This window comes from Podarcis bocagei (genome assembly GCF_964188305.1).
Source record: "Podarcis bocagei genome assembly, chromosome: 6".
NCBI classification, from domain to species: domain Eukaryota; kingdom Metazoa; phylum Chordata; class Lepidosauria; order Squamata; family Lacertidae; genus Podarcis; species Podarcis bocagei.
Window position 1 is genome coordinate 66,786,662 of NC_138130.1, and position 23,278 is coordinate 66,809,939.

Genomic DNA, 23,278 nt, shown 5'->3' on the forward strand with positions numbered 1-23,278 from the left:
GACAATGAGCCTTTGCACTGTTAATCGAGAAAGCTCGCAAATTGTATCCCATCTGGTTTCTGTTGGCAAGACTTGTTGCACTGTTGCAAGAAAGTGTCAAAATTGTATCCCCTTGTACTTGCCCGTGCTGATGGACCTTTGAAAATCACATAAAATCAATGCCATAACTAATTCTCCCATTTCAGGAGGGCGGCAGGAGCCCCAGCCATAGGCCACGTGGCGGCCATTCCTTTTGCGGCACTGGGGGGGCGGGGTCCCTCTGCTCCCCACCGTCAAGCCGCATTTTGTCTGGCAGCAGAAGCAGCATGGGGTGGGTGCTTGGGCCCATCCGCTGCCACTCTCCGCAAGGGGGGCGGCGCTCTGCCAGCCCTAAAGGGTGACAGGCGTCCCAGCTTTGGTTTTTGGCGGCATCAGAGGGCATGGGCCTTCCACTGCCGCTGCTCGCCATGGGGCACCTTGCCGGGCCACAGAGGGCAGCGGGCGCCCTGGCAGTAGGCTGCTTGGCGGCCTTTTATTTTGGTTGGCACTGGGGAAGGAGTGCAAGGTCCCTCTGCTGCCGCCGCTCGCCGTGGGGTGCCTTGCTGGGCCCAAGAGGGTGGTCGGTGCCTCTGCAGTAGGCCGCATGGTGGCCTTTTGTTTCAGCTGCAGAGCTGGGGAGGAGGCGCAAAGCCCCTCCGCTACCACCACTTGCCGGGGGCGCCTTGCCGGGCCCAAGAGGGACCACCAGACCCTGGGCCACCAGATGTAGCCCAGACCTCGGATGCCTTCCCAGACAATCTGTGGGAGATTGGAAGCGAGAAGTAAACCAGGGAGTATTGGCAGCAATAGCACCCGCCATTAGACATTCTTATTCCAGGGCCTGGGATGCCTTCGGGCGTTTTCCTGGCTCCATAGCATGGCGCGCTTCCGAGGAGGAGGTGTTTCAATTCCTGGTTCTCCTAAAGCGCAAGGGCCTTGCCATTAAAACTTTAATGCTTTACAGGGCAGCTATCTCACTCTTTTGTAAATTTCTTCATTGGCCGAACCCCTGCAACAGCTTCCGCATCAAGAAGCTGCTGGCTGGGTAGTGTCGCATCATTCCCGAAACTAATTTGGAAAAAAATACCAGAGATCTGGTCAAATTTTGAAACACGTCTCTTTCATGCAGCATTCTCCCTAGCCTTCTTTGGTGCCATGCACATTGGGGAGTGTTTGGTGGCTGGGGCCACTCAATCAGGGTTGACGGATACAGACATTAAGTTCTCTGGGGATACTGTGAATGTCACGATTCGGTCCTCAAAAACTGATCAATTGCGAAAAGGGGTCACGCTGGCACTGGCCCCTACAAAACAGGAGGGTCCGGCCAAGTGCAAGGGCCCTTTCTTCATGCACGCAAACACACGTCCTTTGACATGGTTCCAATTCATGGCAGTCTTGCGCAAAGTCATAGCGGCCTGTGGAGTTGACCCCCCAAGAATATTCCAGGCACTCCTTCCATATTGGGGCTGCCACTTCAGTGGCATTCCAGGGTTGGGACCCCACCCGCATCAAGACTTTGGGGCTCTAGCGCTTGGCAGCTTACAAAAGCTACATTTGTCCTGGCTCCTCCTCCTTAACACTTGCAATCTTGCAGGTTTGCCCACCACGAAGATCTGGGTTGTGGGGCACAGCATTGTCCATTGGGCGGCGGAGCATGCCTGGTCGCACAATGGGGGTTGTAACCTTGACATTCACCCCAAGGTAGGCATTCATTGGATGGGCCACCGGAGCATGCATTGGTCGGGCTTGATGCCCATGCTGAGTAAGGCCGCAGCTGCGCATGGCCCTCCGATAATCTTGATTTTGCACCTGGGGGGAAATGATCTAGTTGAACAAAAAGGCATTGCCCTGACCCTTGATGCAAGGGCAGATATAAAAAGCTTGCATGCCTTGTACCCAGCAATGGCCACTGGCTGGTCCAATCTCCTCCCCCACCTGCGCTGGAGAGGGGTTTCCAATCCCTCTCGCATCAATTATGCAGTGGAAAAAAATCAATAGGGGCCATGCGGAATAACATGCGGCAGATCGGCAGATTCTCTATCCCACATCCCACCATGAGGGCAGATATGGCTGGCATATTCAGGGCGGATGGAGTGCATCTGACACCATTTGGTAATGACCTCTGGCTGCACGACTTGCAACAAGTCCTCATGGACTCATTAGATAGCAAGGTTTGATGGCAGAATATGGGTGATTGTTCCTCGGTTGTGGAACTCTTGGCGGCGAGGCCCTTAGGGGGTGGCGGTTTTAGGCCTTGGCAAGGTAGCCTTTAGTCTATCATCAAGTCGGGGGAATGCATTCATGCTCCCTTCCCATGCGGCAGCACTTGCAGGGCCCGTTATAGGGCAAACCGGGAGTCCCTGGCCCTAGAGCGGCGGCATGTAGGTCAGACTCCTGGGACGAGGTTAGTGGAAGGGCATGCTGTGTACGTTTGTGCTTTACAGTCCCCTCTCACTGCACCTCATCAGCTTGCATATCCTCAGCTAGACGGGCTGAGAGGGATACCTGCCAAGGCCTGTGCCAAGTTCCCTATTTATGAAGCTCAATTAAGTTGTGGCCAATTTGAACCCATACTCTAGTCTATTGTCTCATTCTTTGGGGGAAAGGGTAGGCACCACAGACAGAGTTAGCGCGTGTGCCCGCAAATAGTTTTATTGTTTTTTAGCTGGCGGGTACTTAAGGTGTTAGGAACTTGATCTGATAATTGGGCAAGTTGATGAACTTGGGTAACCTCACGACTCCCCTCCCTCCTTGTGACAGGATGATGATGTATCAGCAATGTATCAATGATGGTTCTGGAAATGTATTCTGGGTAGGGAGGGAAGGTCTTCAAAGAGCTTGTAACCCATGTTCAGGGTTCTTAATCTGTGTGCAGACCTGTTGCGCAACAATGAAGATTGTGGTCTACTGACCGCTGTTTTGCTCCTATATTTGGCTGGAACTTCCTTCTTCTGCTAACCACAGAGACTTGCAGGGACTTTCGCCCTGACAAGCTGGGCTGTTGAGTATCTTCACACCCCAAAATTTTCCATCTTAGAATCTAGAGCCAGCAGGCCCAGAGTCAACGACCAGCTGCACAGCCTTCCCTAGCTCAAGGGTCAGGTCAGTAGTGGTACATGCTGCACTTCAGTCAGTGGGAGTGCGAGTGGGGCAGATAGACTAGGCAAGCGAGCTCTCCCAAGTCTCTACCATTCCTTCCCTCCTCCTTGGCTTGAACAGAGCAAGGCAAGCAATTAATTAATTAATTAATTAATTTTTATAATGAATGATTTTAGAATGTTGTTTATGTTGTACTTTTGTACTGTTTTATTGTTGTTAGCCGCCCTGAGCCCGGCTTCGGCTGGGGAGGGCGGGATATAAATAAAATTTATTATTATTATTATTATTATTATTATGTGACTGACACTGGCCTCACCCCTCCCAGGCGGAGAAGTCTATCTTTCACACTTCAGAGCCCTGTTGGTGCCTGCAGCATGCACTGCACATTGCCCACAGGAAGAGAGAGGCCTTTGGGATCAGTGAAAGCAGCAGTGGGAAGGGATCCTGGGAGGGATCCAGAACTACCTGTAGAAGGCAGGAGGCCAGGCTGCAGGTTGGTAACTGGAACTCATCCTGACTCTGATGTTAATGGGAAGGGGGAGGCTAGGCTCCAAGCTAACAATCTTTTGCAGGAAATGGAAGAACTGGAACCTGTGTTTAGGCTGCCTTTTTGGACCCGTGTGCTAGGTCATTTTCACAAGGTCAGCAAAACCTTTCAAAAATCAGATCTGTTATTGAGTTCTTGTGCAAGTTTGTACAGTTCACTTCTGGATTTTTAAAGGAAACTTTGAGATGATTTTGATGAGCTTGAGAAACAAGCAAAAGCCACCTTGCCAGATGTCAACTACAAAAAAGAAGACAAAAAGTGAGGGAATGGCAAAGAAATGACAGAAGGGCACCTGATGCCTTAGATGCACTTTCTTCAAGAGATACGTTTAGGATAAAATCCTTCATTCCTTTAGAAGATGCACTTGAAGCCAATTTAAAAAGAAGAAGTACTGTGTACAGTGATGTTGCACAATTGTTTGCCGTCTTTTGCTAAATTGACAGCATCTAAGCAAGAAATTAAGCAAGGTGTTGAACAGTTGATGGAAGCATACCCAGAAGATAATGACCTGAAACCTATTGATGAACTTTTGCACTTTCACCTGTACGTGACACAAAACCATAGGCCTATAGCATAGCATTCTCTGTCTCATATAGACCTTTATCAAATTATATATAAGGACAAAATTCATATGGCCTTTCCTAATGTGGAAGCAATCTTGCAGCTATTTCTTAGCCTTATGGCCACTAACTGCTCAGGAGAGAGGAGTTTTTAAAGACTCAAAATAATTAAAAGTGAATTAAGGGCCACAATGTCTCAAAAGAGGTTGTCCGCACTGAGCATTCTGTACATTGAAAGTTACAAACTTAGACAAACAAATTTTGATGAAGTTTTGGATGATTTTGCTTTGAGGAAGGCTAGGGGAAAAACATTTTAGCCTTCCTGTATTTGATGGTTGTAGTTTACTTCTTAATATATATTTTAAAACTGACTTTTTAAATGACAACATAAAGTAGATTCTAAAAGTGCCACACTGTTAGGTAATCATGGGCATATTATTTACACTTCCCAGGCAATATAATTTGTAAACTCAATGTGTTGTTGTTTTTTAAAGAATAACATTACAACTTCATTTTCCTAAAAAATCCACAAAAGGTTGACAAAATGCAGTTATTGCAGAAGTTTTTCAGTGTTAATTTTATGCATTTTAAAAAATCACCATGGTACATTGGTACCTCAGGTTAAGTACTTAATTTGTTCCGGAGGTCTGTTCTTAACCTGAAGCACCACTTTAGCTAATGGGGCCTCCTGCTACTGCCATGCTGCTGCTGCCTGATTTCTGTTCTCATCCTGAAGCAAAGTTCTTAGCCTAAGGTACTATTTCTGGGTTAGCGGAGTCTGTAACCTGAAGTGTATGTAACCTTAAGCGTGTGTAACCTGAGGTACCACTGTATTTAACAATAACATCTTATGTCCTTTAGAGGAGAAATTGAGAATTGCAGAATTTGAAATATCCATCATCATCCTTGGCTTTACTCAATTTTGTTTATAACACTCTTCCATTTTCTTCTAGTCGTGAGGGTGGGGGGGGGTGGGGGCCTCACAAGTGGAATAGCCTAGGGCCTCTCTTCATCTAAATCCGGCCCTGATTGGTATTTATAGGGGGGTGGACACTGAGTGGGGCGGGGATTGGTTTTGTTTGGGCATAATTGTGTTGGTTGTTTTTTTTTCTATTTGTAAATGGAGGTTAGTATGAGGCTTGGGATTGCGACCGTGGAGGGGCGAGGGAGGTATGGCGGTGGGGGCAGATGTTATAGGCGAAGGGGATCGAGATATGGATATGCTCGTACCCCTTCCAATCTGCGCCCCATCCCGAGAGACGAGGGTAGGGTGAGCAAGGATTACTCACCTCCTTCACTGGTGTTGTGCAATGCCAGGTCTATAGGCAACAAAACTGCTACCCTGCGAGATTTCTTTATCTCGCAGGGAGTTGACCTGGCTTGTGTGACGGAGACCTGGGTGCGCGAAGGGGTAACTGTTACCTTACGAGAGATGGCGCCCCCGGGTTTCTCCGTCCTCCACCAGTCACGGACTGTGGGCCGGGGGGGAGGGGTGGCAGTATTAATCCGGGAAGATTGTTCTTTCAGGGCTCTACCATCGCCATCGATCCCCGGCATTGAATGTGTTGGCCTAGTGTGGGGCTCCGAGGAGAGCTTGGCTGTCTGGCTGGTGTACCGGCCACCTAGCGCACCAGCAGCCACCCTGTCAGGCCTGCTGGAGGCGGTGGCCGGCTGGGCCTTGGAGTTCCCTAACCTATTGGTATTGGGAGACTTCAACTTCCACGCTGATGCCACTCCCTCCTCACAGGCTCTGGACCTGGTGTCTTCCATGGCGACACTAGGGCTCTCCCAGTTTGTCTCGGGCCCCACACATCAAGCAGGCCACACGCTGGATTTGATCTTTGGCGCCGGTATAGATGTGATCATGTCTCCTTCGATGAAGGTGCCATGGTCTGATCACTACGCTCTGAAAGCCAGGATTGACTTTCCACCCCCACCCTGCTTAGGTGGCGAGCCGATTTGGGCTCGCCCGCGGAGGCTGATGGACCCGGATAGATTCCGTCAAGCCTTGCGGGACCTTGCTCCCCCTGGCGACTCATTGACTGAGCTTGTTGAGGGCTGGAATACCCAGCTCCTGGCAGCCATCGATGAGATCGCACCTAAGCGCCCTCTGCGACCCCGCAGAAACCGGGCTCCCTGGTTTACCGAGGAGCTTCGGAAAATGAAGCGGGACCTCAGACGGCTAGAGCGAGTATGGCGGGGTGCCCGTGACGGAGCCTCAAGAACATCTTATAGGGTTTCTATGAAAACCTATGAGATGGCAGTGAAGGCTGCTAAGAAGTCTTACTTCTCGGCCTCCATTGCATCCGCTAGCTCTCGCCCGGCGCAATTATTTAGTATAATCCGGTCTTTAACGTCCCTTGAAGGACAGCCAAATTTAAATAACAATCTGACACACAGCTGTGAGGCATTTGCGAGCTTTTTTGCGGAGAAGGTCCTGTTGCTCCGCCATGACCTCCCTGCCAATTTGGATACAATAAAGGAACTGGAGGCCCCTCGACTGTCCTCGGGTCCAGTATTGGACCACTTTGACCGGATATCTCCAGCCGATGTGGACAGACTCCTCCAAGCTGGAAAGCCCACCACCTGTCCTCTTGACCCGTGCCCGTCATGGCTGATTAGAGCGTGTCCAGACGAGGTGCGGGCCCCCCTGGGGGATATCATCAATTTGTCCCTTGGCACCGGGATATTCCCAGGGGAACTGAAGGAGGCGGTGGTGCGTCCGCTCTTAAAGAAAACATCATTAGATCCCTCAGATCTATCCAATTACCGCCCGGTCTCGAATCTTCCATTCCTGGGTAAGGTGATTGAGAGAGCGGTTGCTGAACAGCTTGGTAGGTTTCTGGATGAAACATCTGCTCTGGACCCATTCCAGTCCGGCTTCCGCGCTGGTCATGGGACCGAGACGGCTCTGGTCGCCCTAACAGATGATCTCCGCAGGCAGCTGGATCGAGGCGGGTCAGGGCTGCTGATTCTTCTAGATCTGTCAGCAGCCTTTGACATGGTCGATCACGAACTCCTGGACCACCGCCTTGCCGACGTGGGGATCCAGGGCACAGTCCTTCAATGGCTGCGCTCGTTTCTCTCTGGTCGGGGACAGAGGGTGGCGCTTGGGGGGGAATTGTCATCACGCCACTCCTTGGTGTGTGGAGTGCCTCAGGGTGCAATTCTCTCCCCGATGCTTTTTAACATCTTTATGCGCCCCCTCGCCCAGCTTGTCCGGAGTTTTGGGCTGGGTTGCCATCAGTATGCTGATGACACCCAACTCTATCTGTTGATGGATGGCCATCCTGACTCGGCCCCAGACACACTGACCAGATGTCTGGAAGCTGTGGCTGGATGGTTACGTGGGAGCCGGTTGAAGTTAAATCCTTCGAAGACAGAGGTCCTCTGGCTGGGGCGGGACGATATGGGATCGAGGGGGCAACTCCCATCTCTTGCGGGGGTGCAATTAGTGCCAGCACCGGCCGTTAAGAGTTTGGGTGTAATCTTCGATACCTCCCTCTCTATGGAGTCGCAGATTACAGCTATAACAAAGGCGGCATTTTTTCATCTCCGCCAAGCTAAGCAGTTGGCCCCTTATCTCTCTCGTCCTGACCTAGCCACTGTGATCCATGCGACGGTCACCTCCAGACTGGATTATTGTAACTCGCTCTACGTGGGGCTGCCCTTGAGACTGACCCAGAAACTCCAGCGGGTGCAGAATGCCGCGGCGAGACTCCTTATGGGGTCTTCGCTGCGAGAGCACATTCATCCGGTATTATACCAGCTGCACTGGCTCCCGGTGGAGTACAGGATCAGGTTTAAGGTGCTGGTTTTAACCTTTAAAGCCCTATACGGCCTAGGACCCTCGTACCTACGGGACCGCCTCTCCTGGTATGCCCCTCAGAGAAACCTACGGTCTGCAAATAATAACATCCTCAAGGTCCCAGGCCTCAGAGAGGTTAGGCTGGCCTCAACTAGAGCCAGGGCCTTCTCGGCTGCAGCTCCAAACTGGTGGAATGCTCTGTCAAAAGAGACTAGGGCCCTGCGGGACCTGACATCTTTCCGCAGGGCCTGCAAGACAGAGTTGTTCCGCCAGGCCTTTGGTCAGGGCGCAGCCTGACTCCCTCCTCTGGCAACCTGCACATAATTCTGCTTAATTGGTTGCCATCAATTTGATTTAATTAATTTTTATAATGAAATATTTTTAGATTGTGTGATTATTTGACTGATTATTTGATTGTTGTTAGCCGCCCTGAGCCCGGCTTTGGCTGGGGAGGGCGGGATATAAATAAAATTTATTATTATTATTATTATTACTTGCTGTTTGTTTTAATTTTTTTTAAAATTAAAAACAGCCTTGTGGATCTTTATTTATTTATTATTTATTAAAGGCATTTTCACCCTGCCTTCAGCCAAAAGGCTCTGAAAGTGGCTTACAGATCAATTACTCTAAAACAATCAAACAACACAGTTCCTGACCTCAAGAATATAACCTAAAATACATGACACAAAAGGAAAGCGAGATGGAGGGAGGAGGAAAAAACAAAACTCAAACACCGGTTCTCAAATACAAGGTCATTGTAACAACCAGGTCAATTGGGGTGAAAACTATTCACTGCAAGGAGACAAAGGAAGCCAATCTCTCAGTAGAATCCATTTTTTTGTGGTTAGAAAAGTGGGGTTTCATTCTGTTTTGTTATTTGTATGTGTGGCTTTTTGTTTTCCATTGGTTTTGTAAAATTGTTGGGGGGGGGGATTTTATATAATAAAATCGTCTTTCAAAAATTTCCATTCTGGAAATAGTTTAATAATATTTTTTAACATATACGCACTCTTACGTGGAGGTAAACTCTGTTCAATGCACCCGGACTCCGAGAAAACGTGCATGGAAATAAAACACGCAGAGGATTGGGCTGCACGTGTTGGAATTGCAGAACGGGGCAGGCACGCAGGACAACGCCAGTCTTCCCCGCCTGCTCCCGGGAGGCGGAAGAGGGAGCAAAGTGCGAATAATGATCATAATAAATCCCTTAGCTCAGATTTCCCCGCAGGTGAGCGCTCAGTTCGTGGGATGCGGGCGAGCGCAGACTACTAAGGGGAGGCGGCCCTGCTTTACATGTGCGGGGCGCGCTTTTCCTGTGGATAACAATAAGCCTTTTGGATATGCCCCTGAAGCGCGCAGCCTGCTAGCTAGCCCCTGTTACCACGAAGGCTGCTGTCACCCGCTCGGGTCCCAAAGCGGCGAAGAGCGGGAAAAGGCGGCAGCGGCAGCACCCGAGCGGCTCCCTCCTCCCCGCACATCTAGCGGGCGCCTCTCAGCGAAGCGAGGGGAGGAGGCGCTCATGCGCACGGGCCGCGTAAAGGCTGCGAGGCCGAGGGAGGGGAGCCGCCGCTTCCGCGCGTGCGCAGAGGGCGCCGCGAGTGGGGAGGGGGCCCCTGCCGAGGAGGCAAACGAGCAAGGGAGGGTTTATCGGGCGGCCGATTTTGATTAAAATATTCAAAATGGCGGACGGAGGAGCAGCGAGTCAAGATGAGAGTTCGGCGGCGGCGGTGGCGGCAGGTAATCATTACTGCATTTTACATATTCATATTCATACTCGCACACGCGGGCGCCCCCCCCTCCGCCGCCCGCCTTCCCCGCTTAGCATAATTTATTAGTACTCAGGATTATTATAATTAACGGCACAGGAGGGAGCTGGGGGTGGCCGCCGCGCGGGGGAAAAGCGAGAGGCGCACGGAGGGACACGCGGGCACCGGGGGACGGGGGGCAACGGGCAGGGTCCCCCACCAGCACTACCACCCTCGCCCTGAGGAGCCCTTCTCGGGCAGCTAGGCCGGGCACCGCCGCCGCTACCACGAAGCCGCTTTACATATTCATATAGACTGTATAATAGGGGTAGCGGCGGAAAAGCGAGGCGGGGGGGGGGGCTTCGTCATAATGACCGGGGTGTGGAGGGAGGGGGGGTGTCGGCGGTTGGGAAGAAGGGACGGAGCGGCGGGCGCGCAGCACCTTCCCCTTCAGCCTCCTCACCGGTCCCCGGGTGCAACCGCACCCCCCGGCCCCTCTGGTGTCGCATTGGACGGGGAGGGAGGGGGCGGAGGAGGGAGAAGTCGTGAATTTATTCATTTCTATTTTCTTAGCGCCGCGGCTCCCGCCCTGCAACGGCCCCCCCTCCGCCCCTTTCCCAAGGCAGCCCTGTTTCCCCCAGAGGCCGAGGCCTGCGCGCCAAACAAGGGGTGTTTGGGGTTACTCTCGGGGTAGGGCTTCCTGGCCTAAGGGGAGGGAGAGGGGCGGCAGTGGGGGCTTGCACCTTCCGTGTGTGTGTGTGTGTGTGTGTGTGTGTGTGTGTGTGTAAGAAAGAGAGTGCGCGTGCAAATTGGAGTGTGTGTGTGTGCCCCCTACAGGAAATCTATAAGGGGTGGCTTGTCTCCCCCCCCCCCGGAGGTGTCTGGGGCTGCCCTGACAAATCTTCGCCTGCCCTTCTGCGATGTGGAGGGAGCCCTTGAATGGCTTGCACCGGATCATAGCGGCGGGGGTGGGGTAGGGGGGTGCGGCGGCAGAGGAGGAGGGAGACGACACTTGACAATGCCTTGTCTCCCGTCCCCGTATTATTATTATTATTATGGGGTGGCCGGGTCAGGGTTCCGGGGTGGCCGGCTGGCCGCGAGCGGACTGTGGCTGCTTTCTAATTCTCCCTCCCTCCTCCTCCTCCCCCAACCCCGTCTCTGGTCTCCTTCTCTCTCATTTGAATAATGTCTAATTCGGGGAGGTTTATATTATTGAAATGGCCGCCCTGCTTTCCCCGCCTCTCATGTTTAGTAATTCAGGCCTTTAATAACAGCCACTCAGAGCCCAATGCCGTGTTTATATTTTACATTCGCCCCATGTGCTTTTGTGGTTCAATATGATTCTTCTTTCTCGCTCTCTGGCTTTTTTACATTTTCTTGGCAACGAGCAGGGCCTTGAGATCAAACCCAGGCTGTATGGAGGGGAGGGAGGAAAGCTAGGCCCGGACTCCTTTGGCAGGCGCTTAGGCCTCACTCTCTGCTGCTTGATTTATTTACTAATAACCAAAATGCCCCCTCTCAGCCCCGACAGCAAAAACAAAACCCTCCTGGGGCATGAGCAACATCAGATCTGCTCCCAGCTCCTCTCTCTCTCTCTTTCTCTCCCCCCCCCTTCACCCTTCATGCCTCAAATATAAGGGGCTTATTTTTAATTTATAGCAACAACAGGACTTTCTAAGCTGCTCCTTATAGAGCAGTGGAGGGGGGGGGGCTTTCTTCTCCCTTTGTCCTGATTGACTTTTTCATGTAGAAAAAACAGTTTCTCACTTACAGTTTGAGGGACTGAAAACTGCATCTCCCTGAAATTAGCAATTCAGTTACTTGTAATAAATATAGTATGTATTATCAAGCAATGATAGAATAAGTGACAATCTAGACACTACAACCCACATTATAAATTATGTGCAGTAATCTGAGGTGTTATTAGAAATAACTTCCATTTTGATATTTAGGATCTGAATGATGTGGACAGAATATGTTTGGTATATAATTCTGTTGTCTCCTTTAAAGCTAGTAGATGTGTATTAAAGCTAAAAATGATTATGAGTGGTGAAAAAAGAGTGATTGAAAAAGGATGAATGTTCCTTATACTTAATGAAACTAGGAACACTTTTTTAGTTAAAACAAACATTTCAATTCGGCACAATGCCTAGTAAGTTACAGTACAGTAGCTCTCTCCCTAATTATTTTAAAGGTGGTATCTATTAATATAGTGCTAGCACACTTGACAGATTTATGTAGGCCTCATTAGTGACCATTCTCTTCAATCTGTGCAGAAAAATAACCTGACAGCAGGATATTTTACAGTATCTATGTCTGATTAATATTGAACAGTCCTTGAAGCATGACTATGAGCTGCATATACAGGAACAGTTTGATTTTTTGTAAATTTCGTGATGTTTTTATTTTATTTTAAAGTAATTGGTCTTCTGCCTTTTTTCACCCTTACAAAGTTTTCCCTTTCATGGTGTTGGCCAGACAAAAATGTAATATGATTTTATGCCTTAGAAGCATGTTTCTGCACCTATTTAAAAAGATGTGGTCCAGCTGATGATGTCACTAGCCAGCGGACAAGGTGCAGTTAATTTGATTTATTGACCTGGAGCTAGGTGTAGTGGTGAAGCCTTCTCATAGGGAAACCATTTATCTGAAGACAATTTCCTTTCTAGCTACAATTCAGCCACTGCTGTGGCCATAGATATTTTATCCTGAATGATAAAAAATATATATCGCATCTTATGAACAAAATTTTATTGCAGCTGACAGTTTAATAATTTTTAAAGGATGTTTTGCTAACTGCAAATTCTGGTGTGTAAGGGAAGAGTTGGAGTTTTATAAACCCAGGAGCTTACTAGCCTCTCCATTTTTGGACTAAAACTGATAATTCTGTGTTCTTTTACTTTGTCTTAGTTTTTTTTAATTAATACTAAGTAAGGCCTCTAACTATAATTTACCTGGAATAGGCTGTAGAGCTAATATTGTCATTTTACTAGGATGTTTTTCTGTGGCGCAAGTTTTATTTCTCATCAGCCATTGATTCTGATATCAGGTTAAACTGAAGTTCCATTTTGCTGTTTGTATGTAGCTTGTGGGGGAAAAACATTTGGTCTCCCCTTCAACCCAGGGTGGCTCATGTATTATTCTGTTCTCTCTCATGCCCTTAGGTTGCTTGAATGAAACTGAAATAGTGTTTTTAGCTGTTGTAATCACCTGTGGTTGTAATCACCTGTGGTCTTTAACTCAAGATTTATCAAAAGTTTTTGTTGGTTCATGCTGCTCCTGCTTAGTAACTCTGGCATTAATAGGGCTCGTGGTATGGCTAGTGATATTAATAGTAAAAGGTAAAGGGGCCCCTGACTATTAGGTTCAGTTGTGACCGACTCTGGGGTTGCGGCGCTCATCTCACTTTATTGGCCGAGGGAGCCGGCGTACAGCTTCCGGGTCATGTGGCCAGCATGACTAAGCTGCTTCTGGCGAACCAGAGCAGTGCACGGAAACGCCTTTTACCTTCCCGCCAGAGCGGTACCTATTTATCTACTTGCACTTTGACGTGCTTTCAAACTGCTGGGTTGGCAGGAGCAGGGACCGAGCAACAGGAGCTCACCCCATCACGGGGATTTGAACTGCCGACCTTCTGATCGACCTTCTGACATGACAGGAGTGCTCTGATGGTGTTTCCTGCTTGGCAGGGGGTTGGACTTGATGGCCCTTGTGGTCTCTTCCAACTCTATGATTCTATGATTCTAAGTCCTAGGCTCTGTGGTTTAACCCACAGCGCCACCCGCGTCCCTGATATTAAAAGTAGAAAGTGTTAATTGTGCTTGGGCTGACTGGAAGAGAATCTGCTTGTGCACCTACTATGCAGTATCCATAGACTAAACACTATTGCCTCAACTTTCTGGTTATTGTGATAGTCTAAAATTTGCTTTTCTATATAACATCTGTTTGGGAGTCTTGTTTTAATTGTTAAGACTTTGAGTTTCTTTGGTCTGCTTGGAGAGAAGTCATATATGTTGGGTAAAAGTCGTAAAACAGTTGTGCAGTTTGCTTGTCATTATTGCAATGTAAAACCATAGGAGAACTCTGACCAATCCTTTAAAAAACGGGGGTGTAGTTGGGCCATGCTAGCTTTATCATGGTTCCACATTATATTATGTAATTGTCTAGGTAACAGTCCTTTCTCATTACACTTACATTATGCAGTCAAGCTAGCATGCTATGGTTTAATTCAAAATAACTATACTTTGCCATGCATAGCTTTGGCTATGGTGTTTTAAGCCAGTATTGATATTTTCTGCAGCAATTTAAAAGGCACCAGAGGGCCATTTACTTTGCTCTTTGTGCAGTTGAACCTGAATTCGGGGCATTTCTTAAAGTAAAACTTATGAAGAGTTACAGAAGATGGAATTGTCTGATTCAGCGGTGGCCTCCATTGCATCCTATTTTACTGCTGGGTGACTGTAGCCCATATCATGTAGTGCTTGTCTTTGCACAATGAAGGGGGGTATCTGGCTGTTCCTGGGTTTATTCTGGCTCTTTCATGCCAGGCAATCTTTGAGGCAGTCAGAAACATAGCAGGATAAGCAGAGGATCTCCCTCATCTCTCTCTATGCAACTGGCTCATACCAGAAACATACAGAGAGGTTTACTCCCACAGTCCATGTGCTGTTGAAATTGTAAGTAAGAGTTACTGCTGCTTCGTTTTGTGCATGCTGTTGTACACCAGTGACGCTTGAAGTCAAGTGTGCTTGCCTCTATTTGAGATTTTCACCCAGTTTAGGAAGCCCTGCCACTCCAGCTTTTTTCAGTGTTACTTTGGACTCTTGAGACAAACAATAGCATTGGAGACCTGTGTTGACATTTTGCACTGTTATGGTAACTAAGGTTGTAATCCTAGATCCATTTATGTGGGAATAAGGCAGATTGAATTTAATTCAGAGTAAACATGTTGAAGATTACATTGTAAATCTCTATATTTATATTAGGAAGAGAGTTTTAATTGCTTATACTTTAGGGAATCAGCTGAACAGTGAACTCTGAGTAGAATTGAAGTAAGGTGTTGGTGAGGGCAGATAGTTTTTAGATTCACTGTGTAGGAATGACAATTTGGGTCCAGTAAATGATATAGCTGAGGTTGCAGTATTCTGGTCTATACAGTGGTGCCTCGCAAGACGAAATTAATCCGTTCTGCGAGTCTCTTCGTCTTGCGGTTTTTTCGTCTTGCGAAGCACGGCTATTAGCGGCTTAGCGGCTATTAACGGCTTAGCGGCTTTAAGAAAAAGGAAACAAACTCGCAAGAACTCACAAGACGTTTCGTCTTGCGAAGCAAGCCCATAGGGAAATTCGTCTTGCGGAACAACTCAAAAAACGGAAAACTCTTTCATCTTGCGCGTTTTTCGTCTTGCGAGGCATTCGTCTTGCGAGGTACCACTGTACATCACATTGGAACATGTGATGTACAGTGGTACCTCGGGTTACATACGCTTCAGGTTACAGAATCTGCTAACCCAGAAATAATACCACGGGTTAAGAACTTTGCTTCAGGATGAGAACAGAAATCGTGCAGCAGCAGCACAGCGGCAGCAGGAGGCCCCATTAGCTAAAGTGGTGCTTCAGGTTAAGAACGGACCTCCAGAACAAATTAAGTACTTATCCTGAGATACCACTGTAGATAAATAGGTACCGCTCCGGCAGGAAGGTACAACTGTACAAAGTATAAGGCAAAATTAGTGATCTTTGAGTATTGGAGGTAATGGGGTTTATGGCAGACTTTAATTCTATCCTAGTTTGCACTTTAAATATCAGTGAACAAATGTTAGCATATGACTTCTCCCCCCCCCACAAATAAATATCAGTGAACAAATGTTAGCATATGACTTCTCCCCCCCCCACAAATCACCACATTTGATTTAAGTCTTCTGTTTCCCCCTTTTACATGGAATGAAATATTGACAAGTTAAGAGTCATCAGCTTCTCTTTACTACAACGTTTAATGTAAAGTTTTGTAACTTTAGGTAGCAGCAACAAAAACCATACAATGAATTAACAGTGAAATGTAGATAATATGTTTCTGCTCTTTTTCTAAAAAGAAGTTTGCTATTGACTCACATCCCCAATGTTACCATTTTCATACAGTGAGCAGTTAAATAGGCCATGGGATAAGGTAAAGATGGTGTAAACTGCTATATTTAAGAAGGAGCAAAAGCATAAATAAATGTAGTTTATTTACACAACTACATATTGAGCAACTGCTGTACTTGCTGCCGCCTTACAGTAATTTTTCCTAAACAGCTGTGGGTTTTTTTTAAAAGGATGCAACCATAAGAACAGGAAACACAAGAGATACCCTATACATTTCAAAAATGCATCATTGTCCATCAACCCAGCTTCACTGCCTAAGTATTGCAACATGCCCTTTAGAAACTCTTGTCCAGCCCTTACTATCTTGCGAGTTACAGTGGTACATCTAGTTATGAACTTAATTTGTTCTGGAGATCTGTTCTTAACCTGAAACTGTTCTTAACTAGAGGCGTGCTTTCGCTAATGGGGCCTCTTGCTGCTGCTGTGTTGCCGGCACATGATTTCCGTTCTCATCCTGGGGCAAAGTTCTCAACTCGAGGTAACTCTTCCAGGTTAGCAGAGTTTGTAACCTGAAGCGTTTGTAACCTGAGGTGTTTGTATTGTGATTATTATTATTGTGAGTGAGCCCCTAAAAGTTACTAGCCTTAAAAAGAATTCTTCCATCCTTTTCTATGATTAAAAATCAGACTAGAGTTTTTGTTTGTTTGTTTGTTTTGCAGCTATACTAGAAACACAACTGGCAGGGCGAAGAGATAAGGAGCAATGTTTACCTGCTACAGCCTGTTTGTTGTTTGTGCTGGGTGCACAGAAAAGGGCTTTGCCTCCTGTGTGTCCATCATAGGAAGCTGGCAGTTGAGTCATGGGTCACTTCATTCCTCTGTGACCAGGACAGAAGCTGAGTGGACTGGCAAAGATAAAACAGAATGCACTGTTTCTCCTTTGCCATGCTGCTCAGCTTCTGTTCTGACTGCTGAAGAAGAGAAAGCATTTCCTCCACAGCCAAGATGAACACTGGGTAGGCTGGCAAAGGAGGGACAGAGTAATTTATCTTTCCTTTGACAACCAGCGTTAAAAACTAGATATATAAGTTAGGTGGCAGGGTTACAGCCGCCAAAATGGAATGTCTAGTTGCCATTTTGGGGCTAGATGGCTTGAAAGTCGTATTTTTCAGTACGACCTTTTGGTTCCTGAAAGGTGTTCTGATTGTGCAGGTAAAATATCATTGGTAGACTTCTAAAGGATGTGTTGTTAGTGTGTGAAAACTGGGAAGATCCAAGGATCCCTAGGCATGCATCTCCAGATGGTGTAGACATTAGGCGCCATCATTGCACCCGGGCATCTTCACTTGGTTGCAAGCGGCCAATAGCCAGGTGCAAAATTCATCTGGCACATGGCAAATTTTGAATGCAGTTGACAACCTGCTGCTGTGGAGGAAGGGGCTTTCCTTCATGGGTAACATGGAAGCTGAGCGAAATGGTGAAGGAAGGATACACTATTCTGGTCATCATCAAACAGCCAATGGATGTGGAATTCCCAAGTGCCCATGGCAACCAACCGAATGCTTAAATACAAGGCTGTTTTGTTGTCTCATTAGATATTTCATTTAAGTCTTGAGCCTTCAGTGCTTAGAAAAAAACCTTAAATACTACTTTAAATATAAAAGTTTCAGAAACAAGGAACCAAGTAAAAAGCATCACTATGTTCAATTCTGCTTGCTAAAGCTTTTTACATTAGAGGTAATTTCAGAACAGTAAAACTGGGCAACCAGCAGCAGTTTGGAAGTTGCAGCATTTATTAAAATGATAATAGTTGTGTAAAGTCAAATATGCAAGTTGCTTTGACTCTGCTACTCGTAGCATCTTTCCTGATGTAGTTCTTTCTGCTTGATATTTCACCAACTCCTGCAGTAACACATACACATAAGAGAGGAAGAGACATGTGTTTCTTTGGAGTCAGTGTCTCCAGAGCACCCACAGAGGTGGGCACGCATAGTTTCTTTCAACAGTTTGCTCTTTATTTTTTTTTGAATATTGGAACAGCTGTTAATGGTGTTGAGTTCTGGTTCCCCACACTGTGTTTTCAGTAGGTAGCACACACTGTATTTAATGTGAGATAGCATCAGTATAAAACAGGGATGGAGAGCCTGTGGCTTTCTATATGTTGTTGAGTTCCATTTCCCATCAACCCTAGATGGCATGGCAAATTGTCAGGGATGATGTGAGGTGTAGGCCAGCAACATATAAAAGCCACAATAACTCCACTCCTTGTACAGAAGGTGAGGGATGGGTTCATGTGATGAATGAGCAGCTTGGCTAGAGAATGAAGTTCATGCTTTATTGTGACAGCCAAGGGCTTCTCAATAGGAATGATGGTCCTTGGAAGGTTGACTTCTTTAACATAGATTTCTTTTATTAACTGACAAGCTTTGCTTACAACAAACTAAACTCTTGCTGTTTACAAACCATAAAGAAAAGGAAGACAGGAGCATCAGACTCCAGTTTCTTTCATTGTCATAATATTTAATGGGAATTACAGAAAAATATATTCCCTTATCTTAGACCTCTCCCTGTATCACTCCCAAACTATTCCCTCAAAGGAGCAATACAAAGTTATACAATTTTATTATTTATTTGTTAAATTTGTATATGCATCTTCATCTGAAGATCACAAGGCGGCTTACAACAATAACAAACCAATAACAACAATAACAAACCCTCACAAAGCAACACATTTTAAAAGCCATAGAATGTTAATCAGCCAAAGGGCTGATTATAGAAAAACATTTTCGTCTGGCATCTGAAGATATGTAATGAAGGCGGCAGGCGAGCCTCCCCGGAAGAGCATTCCACAAATGGGTAGCCACCGCAGAAAAGGCCCATTGTCATGTTGCCACTCTCCACAGACCTCTTGTGGCACACAAAGAAGGGCCTTAGATTATGATTGCTGGGTCCTTATCAGTTCATATGAGGAGGTCCTTGAGTTATTAACGTCCTGAACCATTTAAGGTTTTATAGGTCAAACCAGCACTTGCAATTTTTAGAGTGGGAAGGTAGAAGGCAAGGAAATTGGGTGGGTGGGTGTGGGTGTGAATGATGGATTCTCCCAGCTCCAGTCTTTGCTGTAGTGTTCAGAGCAAAATAATTCTCCTTGGAATGATGGTAGTATCCAAAGAGGAGTAGCAATGGAATGATAATATGAAGAAAAATAAGATTGCAGTCCCCAGGGTAAATGAAAATGCCTAAAATGAAAATGAAAAATCAGTATAATGTACATCAGAAATGACATCAGAATGATGTCCAGAATACAATGACAGCATGATCTAAGCACAGAAGATAAAATAAGAAAGTAGAGAGTGGAATGACAGTCTCCCACAGAAGACTGACAGTGTCCAGTATGAAATAGTATGGGATTATCCCATGGGTATTTCATGAAGAGTACAGTGACAACCAGCTCATTGCTCTTCCACTCACTTGAACTTCACTGTGGGGACAGTTACTTCCCTCTGCAGACATTTTTTCTATGACAGTTCTAATATTCAGTTCTCTTGTCTTTCTCCTTTAACTGATTTTTCAACCCTCTGCTGTTCAACTACCTTTCCCTGTAGTATGGATTGGCCGGGGGTCAGGGGGTTGCTCCACTGAGGAAGATGTCTCCTACAACATCTTTCCCAGTATTTTTTTTTTTTAGTTTGTTTATAAGGTTTACATCCCACCCCTCATCACATGTGATCTTGGAGCAAGTCACAAGACACAGTACACAAAGAAAGCCAAATAGAATATACTTTAAAATGCATCAATCCTCCATCTATTAAATATATCAATCTGACTAGTTGGTTAACTAGTGCATTTGCAGAAACTTGGGCACATAAAGGCTCTGCCAAACAGCCTGGTGGAAGAGGAGAGTCTTAGTTGGGGCTGAAAAAGACTCAGGGTTGGTGCCAGTCAAAGCCTGGAGACGGGAGTGCTCCATAGCTGGGGTACTGTTGCCGAGACAACCCCCTAGTGAGCCTCAGGCCTGCTGATCTTTTCCAACAACAATAAAACGAACAAGGGCTCTGAGATGTATTTTGTTTTTATTAAAGAATAAAACTTAATTTTTAAAATATATCAGATGACATTGTAACATAAAAGGTAAAGGTAAAGAACCCCTGACAGTTAAGTCCAGTCGCAGACAACTCTAGGGTTGCTGCGCTCATCTTGATTTAAAGGCCGAGGGAGCCAGTGTTTGTCCACAGACAGTTTTTCCAGGTCATGTGGCCAGCATGACTAAGGCGCTTCTGGTGCAATGGAACACCGAAACCAGAGCACCACACGGAAATGCCAATTACCTTCCTGCCAGAGTGGTACCTATTTATCTACTTCCACTTTTTTGGTGTGCTTTCGTACTGCTAGGTTGGCAGGAGCTGGGACTGAGCAATGGGAGCTCACCCCGTCACAGGGATTCGAACCACCAACCTTCTGATCGGCAAGCCCAAGAGGCTCAGTGGTTTAGAGCACAGCACCACCCGCATCCCTAACATAAGAGGGTACAATTTTAACTATTCTCACGAATGTGTGAGTTATTTCAGGCTCAAAGAGACCTTAAACCTGTACAGTTTTATTTTTTGGAAAAAAAGTACTTCAAAATCAATTTATTTTATAACCCCCCCCAAAATACCCTCATTTTTAAAACATAACAAGTACATGGTTAGCCCATTCTACAAAACACGTGTGATACATGTGTTAGTTGTGGTTTGCGCGCTATGGCTTATTGAATCTACTGGGAATAAAATGACAAAAATTCACTTTGAATGGTCAGTGACCCTTTTCTGTGTCAATACCATTTTTATACCTTATTTTGAAAGAGACTACAATTAGCTTTATTTTGATACCAAAATAAGCCCAATTGGTTGAAAAATAAGAGAAACAGGAGGTTTTTTCCCCTAAACTGAAGCAGAAATTGCATTAGCCCAAATCGCACGAAAATTTTTTTTAAAAAATCCCCTGTGCCCAATTTTGTACAGAAAAATCTTTAAAAATAAATGTGAGGTTATTTCATAGGTATCTACACATAATTTTTAAAAAAGATAATCTGAGTCGTGACAGCACATGACACCAGGTGATGTGGCGTGGAATGACCCTCTGGTACTGCTTATATTTCCATAACTGGGAACATAAATCCCTGTTTCAGAAACTCTTTAAACTGATTTTTTCATGTACTATTATGAAGACTCAAGATTAGTTACCTAGTCAAATTCTCAAGCATCCTAGGAGATAATAGCCAGAGAGATGGCAGCTTGCCCAGGAATTTTGATTTCCCATGTTCAAATGAGATTTCTGATTCACTGCCCTGTGCTAGTTCAGTGAATTGAGTAAATGAATAATATGGTGCTAGGAATATGAATGTGATTTCTAAAACTAGTCCTTGCTTAGCTATTTGATTGTAGATAATTGAAATAATTGTTCAGTGACTGCTTTGTAGATAATTTTATAGATTGCTTTGTAGATTTTTTTGTAGTTAGTTTTCAAGTTAACTTTGCATTACAGCAAAAAGTGAATATTCTTCCCCACCCCAAATCCCCAACAATTTTTTTTGGAAACTGATTTCTTATTTGCCAGTCCACCTAAGAAGTTATGTACCTACGGGACCGCCTCTCCTGGTATGCCCTACGGAGGACCTTAAGATCCATATATAGCAACACCCTAGAGGTCCCGGGCCCTAAGGAAGCTAGATTAGCCTCAACCAGAGCCAGGGCCTTCTCAACACTGGCTCCGGCCTGGTGGAATGCTCTGTCTCATAAGACCATGGCCCTGCAGGATCTGATTTCTTTCTGCAGGGCCTGTAAGACAGAGTTGTTCCACGTGGCCTTTGGCTTAGAATAAGTTTGATCCCCCCCCCCTCTTTTTCCTTTCTCCTCCTGTGAAGAGGCTGCATCCTAATGTTTTAATGTTGTATCTTCATCTTTTAAATTGTTTTTTTAATAAACTTGTTTTTATTATTGGTTATTAGCCGCCCTGAGCCCAGTCTTGGCTGGGGAGGGTGGGGTATAAATAAAAAGTTATTATTACTATTATGATGATGATGATGATGATGATGATGATGATGATTATTATTATTAGTGTTTTCTGGATTTATATATCTTGCTGGATGAACAAACATATGTATCAACTGGATGTACATCTAATGTACATTTTATTTAAACAGCATTTAAATGTGAATGCTGTCTATCTGTATTTTTTTTTTTAATAGGACCTGTGGCTATTCATCCCTTCCAACATCATAGTTCAAGTAGTTGCATATAAATATTCAGACTGAAAATGGGTCAAGATCACAAACATAGGGTGGGGTTCAAGGAAATGTACAGTTAGTCCTATGCAGCCAAAGGGGCTTTTGTTTCTTAAACACAGCAAACTCAGAATCCTCAAAAACAGTTTGTGATACAGCATTGGGAGAGGGGGCGAGTCTGGTGTTGAATGATAAAGAAGTAAAAAAATTCCACTGGGCATCTTCAAATTTTTGAGTATGTATGTCTAAAATAGTTCTTTGGATTCTGGCACCCTTCTATGGAAGGTTTTCACTAGACCAAATTAGCTTCTGTGTAATTTGTATAAGGAAAATTACGTGGTTTACATCTACCTACAGCTCTTGGTATTTTAATATGAAAATAGATCCTCTGGTTTGGTAAATCAAATCATTGACTTTAATTTCTTTAACCTTCAGGTATAAGAAATACATTTTCACCTTGGCCGTTTAGTACATTGTATGGTAGCATTCCGCTTTTCTTCTTTCTATCACTGTCACATATTATGTGTGAGAACTACATGGAAACCATTTTGGCTGTTGGTGCTACAATTGTATGGAACTAATGGTTAATAACAATCTTGCAGTAATAATTAATAGAAAATAGTAATACAAATCAACATTATTTTAAAGTAAAAAGTACTACATAATTGGTTTCTTGATCTGTGTGGCAATAGAAAAAGTGTGAATTTTGCTGGAATGGGTCAAATTTTATTAATGCAGATTAGTGGGAATGTAGCCATGTATATATTGCTGTATTCTACTCACCATAGCAAAGGTTTAGGATCAGAGTTTTCCTTCTTTTAGATGGGCTACCTTCGCAGGTGGACAAACCCCATCTGCACCTCACCTCCCTCTATAGCACATGCGGAAACTGCCTTCTTGACTGTTGGATTCACTATGATCTTGTCCATTCAATCCACTGGAGCCTGTCTTCACATGCAGGGGAAGTCCCTAACTGAACAAGGCTTTGAGACCCATTGGTTACGCTCACCTGGTTTAGCTGGCCAGTTGAAGCTATTTTCCGGGCTATGGCTGCTGTCACATGCTTGCAGCTTCCAGGAGCCACAGGTGAGAGCTGAGTGGGGATGAAAAGTGGACAAACTATCTCAGAAGGAGCACTATGTGTCTCCCACCAGAG

The 23,278-nt window shown here is 45.7% G+C and overlaps 1 protein-coding gene across 4 annotated transcripts in view; it reads left to right on the top strand.

The window, feature by feature from the left end:
* Positions 1-9,616: 9,616 nt before the first annotated feature.
* Positions 9,617-23,278, top strand: part of POU2F1 (POU class 2 homeobox 1) — a 101,281-nt gene continuing 87,619 nt past the window's right edge. For 3 of the 4 annotated variants that reach the window (XM_081199632.1, XM_081199633.1, XM_081199638.1), the window contains exon 1: positions 9,617-9,769. In XM_081199632.1, coding sequence (XP_081055758.1) covers positions 9,712-9,769 — 58 coding nt within the window. In that variant the 5' untranslated portion in view covers positions 9,617-9,711. The remainder of the gene's footprint in view (positions 9,770-23,278) is intronic. The other variant, XM_081199637.1, reaches the window with a different exon arrangement.